General features: G+C 26.8%; 1 protein-coding gene across 2 annotated transcripts; it reads left to right on the forward strand.

The window, feature by feature from the left end:
* On the forward strand, positions 1 to 1,679 carry LOC110633228 (rac-like GTP-binding protein RAC13). Of its 2 annotated transcripts, XM_021781738.2 has the most exons (7): positions 8 to 265; positions 386 to 473; positions 568 to 677; positions 793 to 856; positions 1,021 to 1,085; positions 1,158 to 1,223; positions 1,339 to 1,679. In XM_021781738.2, exons 1-7 carry the CDS (start codon positions 167 to 169, stop codon positions 1,438 to 1,440), a joined length of 594 nt encoding a protein of 197 aa, XP_021637430.2. In that variant the 5' UTR covers positions 8 to 166; the 3' UTR covers positions 1,441 to 1,679. The 2 variants fall into 2 exon arrangements, with proteins under 2 accessions (XP_057997104.1, XP_021637430.2); XM_058141121.1 differs by having other exon boundaries at positions 1 to 265; positions 1,021 to 1,223.
* The last annotated feature ends 11,433 nt before the right edge of the window (positions 1,680 to 13,112 follow it).

A 13,112-nucleotide genomic window follows, 5' to 3' on the forward strand; every position in this document is an offset into this window, starting at 1 on the left:
GTTGATTTAGGCTTGTAGGTTGTTAAATTCCTGCATCTTCCTTCCATTTTCTTTCATACTTCACAACTACTTCTATTATTATGGTTATACGTATAAGTAGAGAAGAAACAAAATATACATTTATATATAAAGATTATGCGAAGTTTGCCTTAAGAGGCTACCAAAAATGAGTACAGCAAGATTTATCAAGTGTGTGACGGTGGGGGATGGTGCTGTGGGAAAGACTTGCATGCTCATTTCCTACACCAGTAATACCTTTCCAACGGTATGATATGGCGAATTCTTCTCTTTTTCATTTGATGATTATGGATTTTTTTTTTTTTTAAACAAGTGACTAATTAGAAATTAAGGCATGCAAATTTTCCTCGTGTTTGTGTTTGTGTAGGACTATGTTCCCACAGTATTTGACAATTTCAGTGCTAATGTGGTGGTAGATGGTAGTACAGTGAATCTTGGATTATGGGACACAGCTGGTAATTAAGTTCACACAATTTCTGAATTCAGTGGGTTTTTATTTAGGCATGGCAGGGCAAGAATATAAGTGAACTTTGTATTTGTGCATTTCAGGGCAAGAAGATTATAACAGGCTGAGGCCACTGAGTTACAGAGGAGCTGATGTGTTTTTGTTGGCTTTTTCTCTCATTAGCAAGGCCAGTTATGAGAACATATACAAAAAGGTCTTTCCATTTCTAGTCCATGGATGCTTTATTTATTGTTTTCTTTTTTCCTGCAACATTTTCATTCTTGAATTTTCAATACCTTTGATACTGTTCTTTGATTCATTACTCACAGTGGATTCCTGAGTTAAAACATTATGCTCCAAATGTGCCAATTGTGCTAGTTGGAACCAAGCTTGGTAAGAAATCAAGTCTTGCTATGAAATTTTCAATCCTGATAATATCAACTTGATAGAGAACTATCCACCGAATATCATTTAATCTAATGTCTCATCAGTTTAACTTAGCATAATGGCACAATGTTTCTGTTAACTATATTTAATTTTGGAACACTATAATGTAGATTTGCGAGAAGATAAGCGGTATTTGATTGATCATCCTGGGGCAACACCAATAACAACAGCTCAGGCAAGCTGTCTAATCCAAAATCTAATCAAAACCTTGCATTTGAACTTCTTAAATTTAACTTTTGATGAGCAGGGTGAGGAACTGAGGAAAATGATCGGTGCCGTTGTTTACATAGAGTGCAGTTCCAAAACTCAACAGGTAGGCCTGCTTCTGTGTATTCAAATTGTAAAGAAAGATTCAACGGGTAGGCCTACTTCTTGAGTATTTCTCACAAGACTAATCTTTTGTTTGTTTTCTCTGCTTGGATTTTCAGAATGTGAAGGCTGTGTTTGATTCAGCAATAAAGGTAGCTTTGCGACCACCAAAACCAAAAATGAAGCAACGAAAGCAACAAAGAAATTGCTCTTTCCTGTAGACGAGATCAGTCTTTCTGCAACTTAAAAATTTGTCACATATATACACTTGATTCTTCTTGAATTAGTAATTTTCATACCCTTTTGAAGCCATAGAGATATCCACACAGGGGAGGACCTCAATTGCTTATGGCTGTTATGAGTTTTCCTTTTGTCTGCATACATGTGCAGTTTTGTATCTTTATAATTGTAATTTCTTTCATGGAACTAATATATAATATTCAATCCGTCCGTTGATTAACGTTTTCAATCAAAAAGTGAGCAGAGAGACCTATGTTTGATACTAAAGGCCAAAAGGGATACGTACTAAGGAATTTAATGCAAGAATTCTCTTCCCATCCCTCATCTCTTTTGTTTTTTCTTTTCGTGGGAAGTGAATTCAAATCTTGACTTTGCAAATTCAAAATTAATAGAGGCCCAAAATGGATGCTAAAATATTTTGCAAATTAAACAACATTCGAAATCATATGCATGTTCTTCTCTGATCTGATCCTTTCCCCCTGTCTCATCCTTTCAAAATTTTCAGTGCCAAAGAGACTAGTATAATAAAAGGAGAGTACTCTGGTGTTGAAAAAATTTTCCAGAGCAATAGCAATATCATATAGAAGGTTGCATGTGCACCCAGCTTGAAGCATTTAATCTTAGCATGTTTGGGTATTTACTACATGCAGGTTTGCATTTAGTACTGCCTGCTGTTTAACGCATTTCTAGCTTTGCCACACACAAATACCCATTTCATGTTGCCTTTGATAAATGCATGCCCACCCATATTATTGGTTTCATGTGTAACTCTTAATCTTGCAGAAAGAATCTGTATTTCAGAATTTAATTTTCCTCTAGTTTGTCTACATGCAGTGAGATTTTTTTTTTAATCGGAGATAGAGAAATTTCATTAAATAAATTTTAGTACAAGATTAGAGCTTTTAAATCCAACGTAAGCAAAACAACCAAAATGGATCACCAACAATAAATCATGTTCAAAGACAAACTAGCTTTACATTACAAACGGCCCAATGCCACCAATCTCAAACCCTGGAGTTGTCAGAGAAAGACCGATTGCCAAACCACAGCGCCGCTAACTTTTAATTACCGTCTGAAAGAGGGCTATCTGGTTATCAAACGGAAATAACAAGCCAACATAGTTCAAACCCAAGAAGCCACCTTCCAGGCCTTCCATGCACACATTTACAGATTTAACATGATATATAGATTTATTTTTCAATTTGATAATATTCTAATTCATATAGCTTCTTTCCAAAAAAAATAAAATAAAATAAAGTAGCTTCTTTTCTTTCATTGCAAACAAATAAAAATAAAAAAGGTAAAGATAACATACTCAGAAATATTTGTTGTATACCAGCGGAGTGCTTATTCTAGGGGAGAAATGGGAGTAATTTATAGCTGATGAGTTAATTAATTTAAAGGTATGTTTGTCATTGGAATCAACATTTAATTAAAGCAAAAATTAGCTAGGCTTCTTTATTTGTATTTGATGGAACAAGAATGCAATATGGCTTGATTTGAGCCGGTTCAGAGGATTCGACATTATACTCTTAATTAATTATCCTATCTAATTAATGTATGGTCTTCTCTCTCTCTCTCCCTCTCTCCATCTCTCCTTGTCTCTCCCACTCTCTGTTTTCTGTATCCTTTCACCAAGCACATCTCTTGCTCCAATTGCTCCTCCTTCACCGACTCCTATCGTGTCCCCTCCCACCCTCCTTTCCCTTTTCCCTTTCTTTGCCTGCCTTGCACCAATCCCAATTTATCCTTCTTCCGCCTCGATAAAACTAATAATCGAACCATTGATAAGAAAATGGCCACGATCCTTTTTTGTGCAGCCGAAAATTACAGCTTCCTCCATAGCAAATGGCGATTGTAGAGAGGTAGAGTATGAAAGGAGGGTAAGGGAAGCGGCTGTTTGTAGGAACAAAGCTAAGGAGGCGCTGGAGCACGTGGCGTTGGTGGCGAAGAGAAAGGAGGTGGAATCTGTGGAGATTTCTGGATCTGGGAATTTGGGGAAACGGTAAAGAGAGAGCGGGAATGGAACTATCATCAAGTCACCTAAGAAAAGTGGAGTGAATTGCTTCTGAAAAAATTGACAATGACAATGAGAATTCCCAAAGAGAGAGAAAGATTTATCAAGAGCGAGAGATTTATCATATTTGCAAAGAGAAAAGATCTTTCAGGAATAGGAGAGAAATTTATTAGAGAGAGGAGATTAATCAAAGAGAGAGAGGGAAGATTTACTAGAAAGAGCAGATTTATCATATACAAAAAGAGAGATGGAGTGATTGAAAAATTCTTGCCTAGATAGAATTTATTATAAATTAATTATGGATCTGTGCAATATTTTTGATATTAGCAACGGATTGAATTAAATTTAATTTATTATTAATTCAAAATATAATATATATAATAATATTCATAAATTTATATATTTACATTTTATTAGTTTTATGTAAAATTATTATATTCATCATAAAAATTTATGTTTTAATTTTTTACAGAGCTTTTTTATTAATTTTTACATATTATATAATATTATTAAATATTATATTTAATTATTTAAAATAAAATATTAATTTTAACATCATTTTAATTAATTATATAAATAAAAATATTTATCAATTTAAAATTATTTTTTATTTAATTATATTTTTATATGGTAAAAAATTATAATAATAAGTTTTAAAAATATGAATAGGTGAAAATATTTATAAATTAAAATAAATTAATAATAAATATAAATTATCTCAGTGAATATCATTCATTTAGAGCCTTGACTTTCATATCGATTGAAAACGTCTGAAAGCGGCCTTTATAATTTTGTTAAGATACATGTCCTGTCCTTGACCTGGATATATGCGTTTGTCAATCTTTGAGGGAAAAAAAAAAACTCAGAGTTAAGAGGGTGAGCCGGTGTGTGTGAATGTAGCTCAACTCGCATTAATCTCCTAGTAGTACTGCCTCATTTGGACTCCTACATTGGTTGTGGAAAAGTGTGTGCACATAAATTATATAGGTTAGTGAGTCTTGACAAAATTATCATAATTTTGTCAATATGCATATTCTGTCATTGGCAAGGGTGTGCGTATTTGTTTATATTTGAGGGAAAAAAAAAACTCATTCAAACTTTATTATGTTAATTTCTTTTAAAAAAATTTTATTGCATTGTTTTAAATTTTTCATAAATTAAAATAATGTTAACTTATATAATAAAATTGCATATCTAGATTAATGTAAAAGAAGATTATTTGTAAAATTAAAAATATAATAATTTTGAAATGAATTTTTGTTAGTTTAGTGCAATATCATTATAAAATTTTCACTTTTATTATATTAATATATTGAAATTTTATATTGTTAAATTATTTAATAAAAATATTTAAAAATTATTTAATATATGAATTATTTAATATATTTAATAAGTATTTTTTAAATTATAAATTATATTATATATATTATAAATATATTATTAATTAAAATATAAATATTAATTAATAATGTATGTTCTAATTAAAATTGAATATATATATATATATATATATATATATATATATATATATATATATATATATATTGGTTTTAGGTTTCTAATTCTTAATTAAAAGTAAAATTTATAAAATAAAAAATATAAATTTATATTATTAATATTTATAAGAATATTTTTATTAGTTTAAACAGTCGATCTCTTATTCGTACTTGTATATATATTGTAGTGCATATAGTCTATTATTATAAATGTACCATATATATTTCGTGTTTAAATTTTAATTATGTTAAAATTATATTATAAAAAATCATAAAAAATATTTTTATAAAATTATTTTCAGTTTTAATTATTTTTCTATTTTTAATATTTTTTATTAGTATTGATCTCTAATTAAAATTAAATAAAATTTCTTTTAAGTTGTTTATTTAAAAATTTTTAAAATTAATGACAATTTTTGGATGATTTATATTATTTTTATTTTTCCTTTATAAATTATAGTCATTAAAATGTTTAATTTTGATTAATATTCATAATTTTATAAATATTAATATTTTATTTTATTGAAATAAAAAATAGATGGAAATTAACTTAAAAAATGAAACTAATAAAATATTTTTAAAAATATATATAATAGATAACTAATTATAAAAAAATATGAAAAATTAATTACTAATAAAGTATTTTATTTAATATTGTATTACAATAAATTATATTTTTTATTTATTAATTTTTTTATTTTAATTAACAACTTATTATAAAATTTTATATTTAATTAAAGTTAAATAGAAGTAGGGTTAAGAATTTTAAATTTATATAAACTTTAAAATTAATTTAAATAATAAAAATATAATTATAATTAATTTTAAAAATAAAGGGTAATTTAAGTAAAACTAATGTTCTTTCGACCTTCATACATTTATATACAATATAGATAAGTGTAAAGTGAATTGAATCTAGAAAAAAAAAATTTCCCCTAAATAGGGATAGCAAAAGTTCTTGAATCCACCCCGCCCCGCTTTAAACCTAATCAATTTTTTCCGACGTCGACCCAACCCTAATTTGTACAGGGCAAAGATGGGATGAACTTTTCCCTATCCCAAAACCTCATAACTCGCCCTGTATAGTAATATATTATTATTTTTTATTAAAAAATAATTTATTTTTATACATTTATATATTTAAATATTATAATTTTAACAAAAATGTATAAATTTATTGTTAAAATAATGTGTAAAACTTGTATTTCTAATTATATTTTAGTTTTTAATAAATAAATTTATATTTTATACTAATAAATTAATACAAAAATAAAAAAATTCCCTAAGAGGAAATTTGCCCCACCCTGCCCACCCCACACCCCAGCAAGGAATGTCCTACTGTCATGACCCAAAATTCTGAACCGTGACCGGCGCATAATTTAAGTATTCTTAAATCATGCAAGCCTTATCAGAGTATCTTGAATGAATATAGTGTCACTTACTAATCCCAAAAATAGATAAAATCCAAATAAACAAAGCACTGAATAAACATCATAAATATCTCATAAGTAAAGCTGAGTCTCTGATTTCAATAAAAACTTAAACTGCTCAATAAACTAAATTAATTATTAGCAGAAAACATGAATTCTGGCATACCATCAGAACAAATCAAAGTTGTCCCTCTTTAGAAAATGGACCGAATATTTGGATCAGCTGCAGAATTCTATTGATATGAAACAGATAACAGACAGAGAAAACGTGGTTTGAGCTAGATGCTCGATGAATGATAATTATAACACACAACGGAATAGGAATGAGTGACGCAGATTAATTTCACAATAAATTTTCTATTCAATAAAATCATGCTCATGTCACAAAAATCATTAATAAAATAACTTCATAAAAACATAAATATAAAAGAAATTCATTCAATAAAAATTTTATGTAGTTACGATGCACGGGTGATGATACCACATCACCAAAGGCGGATGGTAAGCGCTACGGATATCGATACCTTCCTCCTCCTTCACAGATATCAATGCATATGATACTAATGCAAACCATAAACTGCAATGATGCATGACTCGACAATGCAACCTAATACCGTGATAGTCCACACGGTGAGGCGGATAATGAAACGAATCTGGGCAATGTACCAATTCAAAATAGAAAATCAATTTGTACAAATCAATCAAAATCAATAAAAATTTCGATAGCAAATAATAAGCGATAGTGCAATTCCAATAGTGTATTTCAATAGTTTGAAGTCAATAAAACCAAATCAATCTCAAATAAATTCAAGAATACATCAGAAATTTTATAGTTAAATATCAATCAATATAAATACATTAAAGGCCTGTTCCTAATCCTAATAGTGCAATGCAGAGATAGTTGATAAAATCAATTATTTAATTAAAATCGAAATAAAATTCAATAATAAAATAAAACTGTAGAAAATCACATATAAAATAATTGTTAAAATATTAATTAATGTATGGTCTTCTCTCTCTCTCTCCCTCTCTCCATCTCTCCTTGTCTCTCCCACTCTCTGTTTTCTGTATCCTTTCACCAAGCACATCTCTTGCTCCAAGAGCTCCTCCTTCACAGACTCCTATCGTGTCCTCCCACCCTCCTTTCCCTTTTCCCTTTCTTTGCCTGCCTTGCACCAATCCCAATTTATCCTTCTTCCGCCTCGATAAAACTAATAATCGAACCATTGATAAGAAAATGGCCACGATCCTTTTTTGTGCAGCCGAAAATTACAGCTTCCTCCATAGCAAATGGCGATTGTAGAGAGGTAGAGTATGAAAGGAGGGTAAGGGAAGCGGCTGTTTGTAGGAACAAAGCTAAGGAGGCGCTGGAGCACGTGGCGTTGGTGGCGAAGAGAAAGGAGGTGGAATCTGTGGAGATTTCTGGATCTGGGAATTTGGGGAAACGGTAAAGAGAGAGCGGGAATGGAACTATCATCAAGTCACCTAAGAAAAGTGGAGTGAATTGCTTCTGAAAAAATTGACAATGACAATGAGAATTCCCAAAGAGAGAGAAAGATTTATCAAGAGCAGAGATTTATCATATTTGCAAAGAGAAAAGATCTTTCAGGAATAGGAGAGAAATTTATTAGAGAGAGGAGATTAATCAAAGAGAGAGAGGAAGATTTACTAGAAAGAGCAGATTTATCAAATACAAAAAGAGAGATGGAGTGATTGAAAAATTCTTGCCTACATAGAATTTATTATAAATTAATTATGGATCTGTGCAATATTTTTGATATTAGCAACGGATTGAATTAAATTTAATTTATTATTAATTCAAAATACAATATATATAATAATATTCATAAATTTATATATTTACATTTTATTAGTTTTATGTAAAATTATTATATTCATCATAAAAATTTATGTTTTAATTTTTTACAGAGCTTTTTTATTAATTTTTACATATTATATAATATTATTAAATATTATATTTAATTATTTAAAATAAAATATTAATTTTAACATCATTTTAATTAATTATATAAATAAAAATATTTACCAATTTAAAATTATTTTTTATTTAATTATATTTTTATATGGTAAAAAATTATAATAATAAGTTTTAAAAATATGAATAGGTGAAAATATTTATAAATTAAAATAAATTAATAATAAATATAAATTAGCTCATTGAATTTAATTCATTTAGAGCCTTCAGGCTTTCATATCAGTTGTGAAAAACGTCTGAAGAAGCGGGCCTTTATAATTTTGTTAAGATACATGTCCTGTCCTTGACCTGGATATATGCGTTTGTCAATCTTTGAGGGAAAAAAAAAAAACTCAGAGTTAAGAGGGTGAGCCGGTGTGTGTGAATGTAGCTCAACTCGCATTAATCTCCTAGTAGTACTGCCTCATTTGGACTCCTACATTGGTTGTGGAAAAGTGTGTGCACATAAATTATATAGGTTAGTGAGTCTTGACAAAATTATCATAATTTTGTCAATATGCATATTCTGTCATTGGCAAGGGTGTGCGTATTTGTTTATATTTGAGGGAAAAAAAAAACTCATTCAAACTTTATTATGTTAATTTCTTTTAAAAAAATTTGATTGCATTGTTTTAAATTTTTCATAAATTAAAATAATGTTAACTTATATAATAAAATTGCATATCTAGATTAATGTAAAAGAAGATTATTTGTAAAATTAAAAATATAATAATTTTGAAATGAATTTTTGTTAGTTTAGTGCAATATCATTATAAAATTTTCACTTTTATTATATTAATATATTGAAATTTTATATTGTTAAATTATTTAATAAAAATATTTAAAAATTATTTAATATATGAATTATTTAATATATTTAATAAGTATTTTTTAAATTATAAATTATATTATATATATTATAAATATATTATTAATTAAAATATAAATATTAATTAATAATGTATGTTCTAATTAAAATTGAATATATATATATATATATATATATATATATATATATATATATATATATATATATATATATATATATATATCTTAAAATAATATTTAAAAAATAAAATTTATAAACAAATATAAATTTATATTATTAATATTTATAAGAATATTTTTATTAGTTTAAACAGTCGATCTCTTATTCGTACTTGTATATATATTGTAGTGCATATAGTCTATTATTATAAATGTACCATATATATTTCGTGTTTAAATTTTAATTATGTTAAAATTATATTATAAAAAATCATAAAAATATTTTTATAAAATTATTTTCAGTTTTAATTATTTTTCTATTTTTAATATTTTTTATTAGTATTGATCTCTAATTAAAATTAAATAAAATTTCTTTTAAGTTGTTTATTTAAAAATTTTTAAAATTAATGACAATTTTTGGATGATTTATATTATTTTTATTTTTCCTTTATAAATTATAGTCATTAAAATGTTTAATTTTGATTAATATTCATAATTTTATAAATATTAATATTTTATTTTATTGAAATAAAAAATAGATGGAAATTAACTTAAAAAATGAAACTAATAAAATATTTTTAAAAATATATATAATAGATAACTAATTATAAAAAAATATGAAAAATTAATTACTAATAAAGTATTTTATTTAATATTGTATTACAATAAATTATATTTTTTATTTATTAATTTTTTTATTTTAATTAACAACTTATTATAAAATTTTATATTTAATTAAAGTTAAATAGAAGTAGGGTTAAGAATTTTAAATTTATATAAACTTTAAAATTAATTTAAATAATAAAAATATAATTATAATTAATTTTAAAAATAAAGGGTAATTTAAGTAAAACTAATGTTCTTTCGACCTTCATACATTTATATACAATATAGATAAGTGTAAAGTGAATTGAATCTAGAAAAAAAAAAATTTCCCCTAAATAGGGATAGCAAAAGTTCTTGAATCCACCCCGCCCCGCTTTAAACCTAATCAATTTTTTCCGACGTCGACCCAACCCTAATTTATGCAGGGCAAAGATGGGATGAACTTTTCCCTATCCCAAAACCACATAACTCGCCCTGTATAGTAATATATATTTTTTTTATTAAAAAATAATTTATTTTTATATGTTTATATATTTAAACATTATAATTTTAACAAAAATGTATAAATTTATTGTTAAAATAATGTGTAAAACTTGTATTTCTAATTATATTTTAGTTTTTAATAAATAAATTTATATTTTATACTAATAAATTAATACAAAAATAAAAAAATTCCCTAAGAGGAAATTTGCCCCACCACCTTACACCCCAAATGAGGAATGTCCTACTGTCATGACCCAAAATTACGAGTAGTGATTGATAATTTAAGTATTCTTAAATCATGCAAGCCTTATCAGAGTATCTTGAATGAATATAGTGTCACTTACTAATCCCAAAAATAGATAAAATCCAAATAAACAAAGCACTGAATAAACATCATAAATATCTCATAAGTAAACTGCGGAGTCTCTACAGATTTCAATAAAAACTTAAACTGTTCAATAAACTAAATTAATTATTAGCCCGAGAAAACATGAATTCTGGCATACCATCAGAACAAATCAAAGTTGTCCCTCTTTAGAAAATGGACCGAATATTTGGATCAGCTGCAGAATTCTATTGATATGAAACAGATAACAGACAGAGAAAACGTGGTTTGAGCTAGATGCTCAGTGAATGATAATTATAACACACAACTGAATAGGAACAGTGGGCGCTTGATTAATTTCACAATAAATTTTCTATTCAATAAAATCATGCTCATCTTTGTCAAAAATCATTAATAAAATAACTTCATAAAAACATAAATATAAAAGAAATTCATTCAATAAAAATTTTATGGCAGTGCACGAGGTGATGATACACATCACCAAAGGGGATGGTAAGCGCGCTACAGATATCGAATACCTTCCTCCTCCTTCCACGAGATATCAATGCATATGATACTAATGCAAACCATAAGCTGCAATGATGCATGACTCGACAATGCAACCTAATACGTGATAGTCCACGGTGAGGCGGATCGCAATGAATCTGACACGTACCAATTCAAAATAGAAAATCAATTTGTACAAATCAATCAAAATCAATAAAATTTCGGATAGCAAATAATAAGCGATGGTGCAATTCCAATAGTGTATTTCAATAGTTTGAGTCAATAAAACCAAATCAATCTCAAATAAATTCGATAACACATCATTAAATTTTATAGTTAAATATCAATCAATATAAATACATTAAAGGCACATTCGGAATCCTAATGGGTCTAATGCGAGATAGTTGACAAAATCAATTATTTAATTAAAATCAAATAAAATTCAATAATAAAATAAAATAAGAAAATCACATATAAAATAATTGTTAAAATATTAATTTAAAATTTCATTTAATAACAAACTTAATGCTAATAAATTTTAAAAGGGACTAAAAAGGTGCCATGTACTATAATTATCACTCACCTAGAATCTCCAAGACAATAGTTATTTTCAATGGGCGAGACAATTTCAAGTGATGATTGAATATTTGAATCTCCTACATACCCAAAATATAAAAGAAAAATATTAAATAATAATAAAATAAAATAATTTTAATATATATATATATATATATATATATATATTGGGTGGACGGACGTGGACGAACAGGGGATACAAGGTTTGTATGAACAGAGGATTCAAATGTTTATATATATATATATATATATATATATATATATATATATATATATATATATATTAGGTAGATGGACGTGGACAAAGATACAAAGGTTTATATATTTATATAATCTAAATTGAAGGTTACTTATCTCACAGTGATCATGATCAACCCAATTCAATACCAATGGTCAAAGAAAAAAAATAAATTTCTAGAGTAATTGTAACAAATCGAGGAAAGAAAATAAAATCAAATTCACCTATTATTGAATAAAGAATGAGAATTTTTACCTTAAAAACAGAATTGAAGGTGATGAATAAAGAAGTAAAAATTTAGGGATTCTCTGCGCACATCAGATTATAAATAGTAAATTTTTATATTTATATACATATATATATATGTACATATATAACAATAATTTAAAAGATAATGAAAATACCTATTGAGAGTATTTGATAGAAAAAGGAGGTGACAAATAGGTTTTGAGAGTAAAGTTTAGCAGAAGAGATGATTAGGGTATATATATATTTCAAGAGTTCTATTTGGTGTAGAATGGGATAAGAGTTATTATTGAACTGGGTTGTTCAGATTGCAGATATATATTTAATTTCAAATAATATATATATATATATATATATATATATATATATATATATATATATATCTAAAAATAAATAAGCAGACCATCCAATAAAATATATATATTTTTTATAAATATATTAAATTATTGTAAGCTAATTAAAATAAAATAATAATAAATGTATATGGGTTTCCACACACTTCTCCCCTTAAAAAAATTCGGTCCCCGAATTTGAATAGACAAAATTCTAACCTGAAGAATCAAATAAGTGAGGATATTTGGCTCGCATTTTTCTGCCTCCTATGTGGCCTCACTACTTGAGTGATTATGCCATAAGACTTTGATCAAAGCCACTTCCTTAGACCGGAGTTTCCTAATTTGTCGATCTAAAATCTTTACTAGTTGCTCCTCATATGACATATCATCCCTAAATTGCATGGTTTGAGGTTGTAAAACATGAGATGGATC

This window comes from Hevea brasiliensis, chromosome 18 (genome assembly GCF_030052815.1).
Source record: "Hevea brasiliensis isolate MT/VB/25A 57/8 chromosome 18, ASM3005281v1, whole genome shotgun sequence".
NCBI classification, from domain to species: Eukaryota; Viridiplantae; Streptophyta; class Magnoliopsida; order Malpighiales; family Euphorbiaceae; genus Hevea; species Hevea brasiliensis.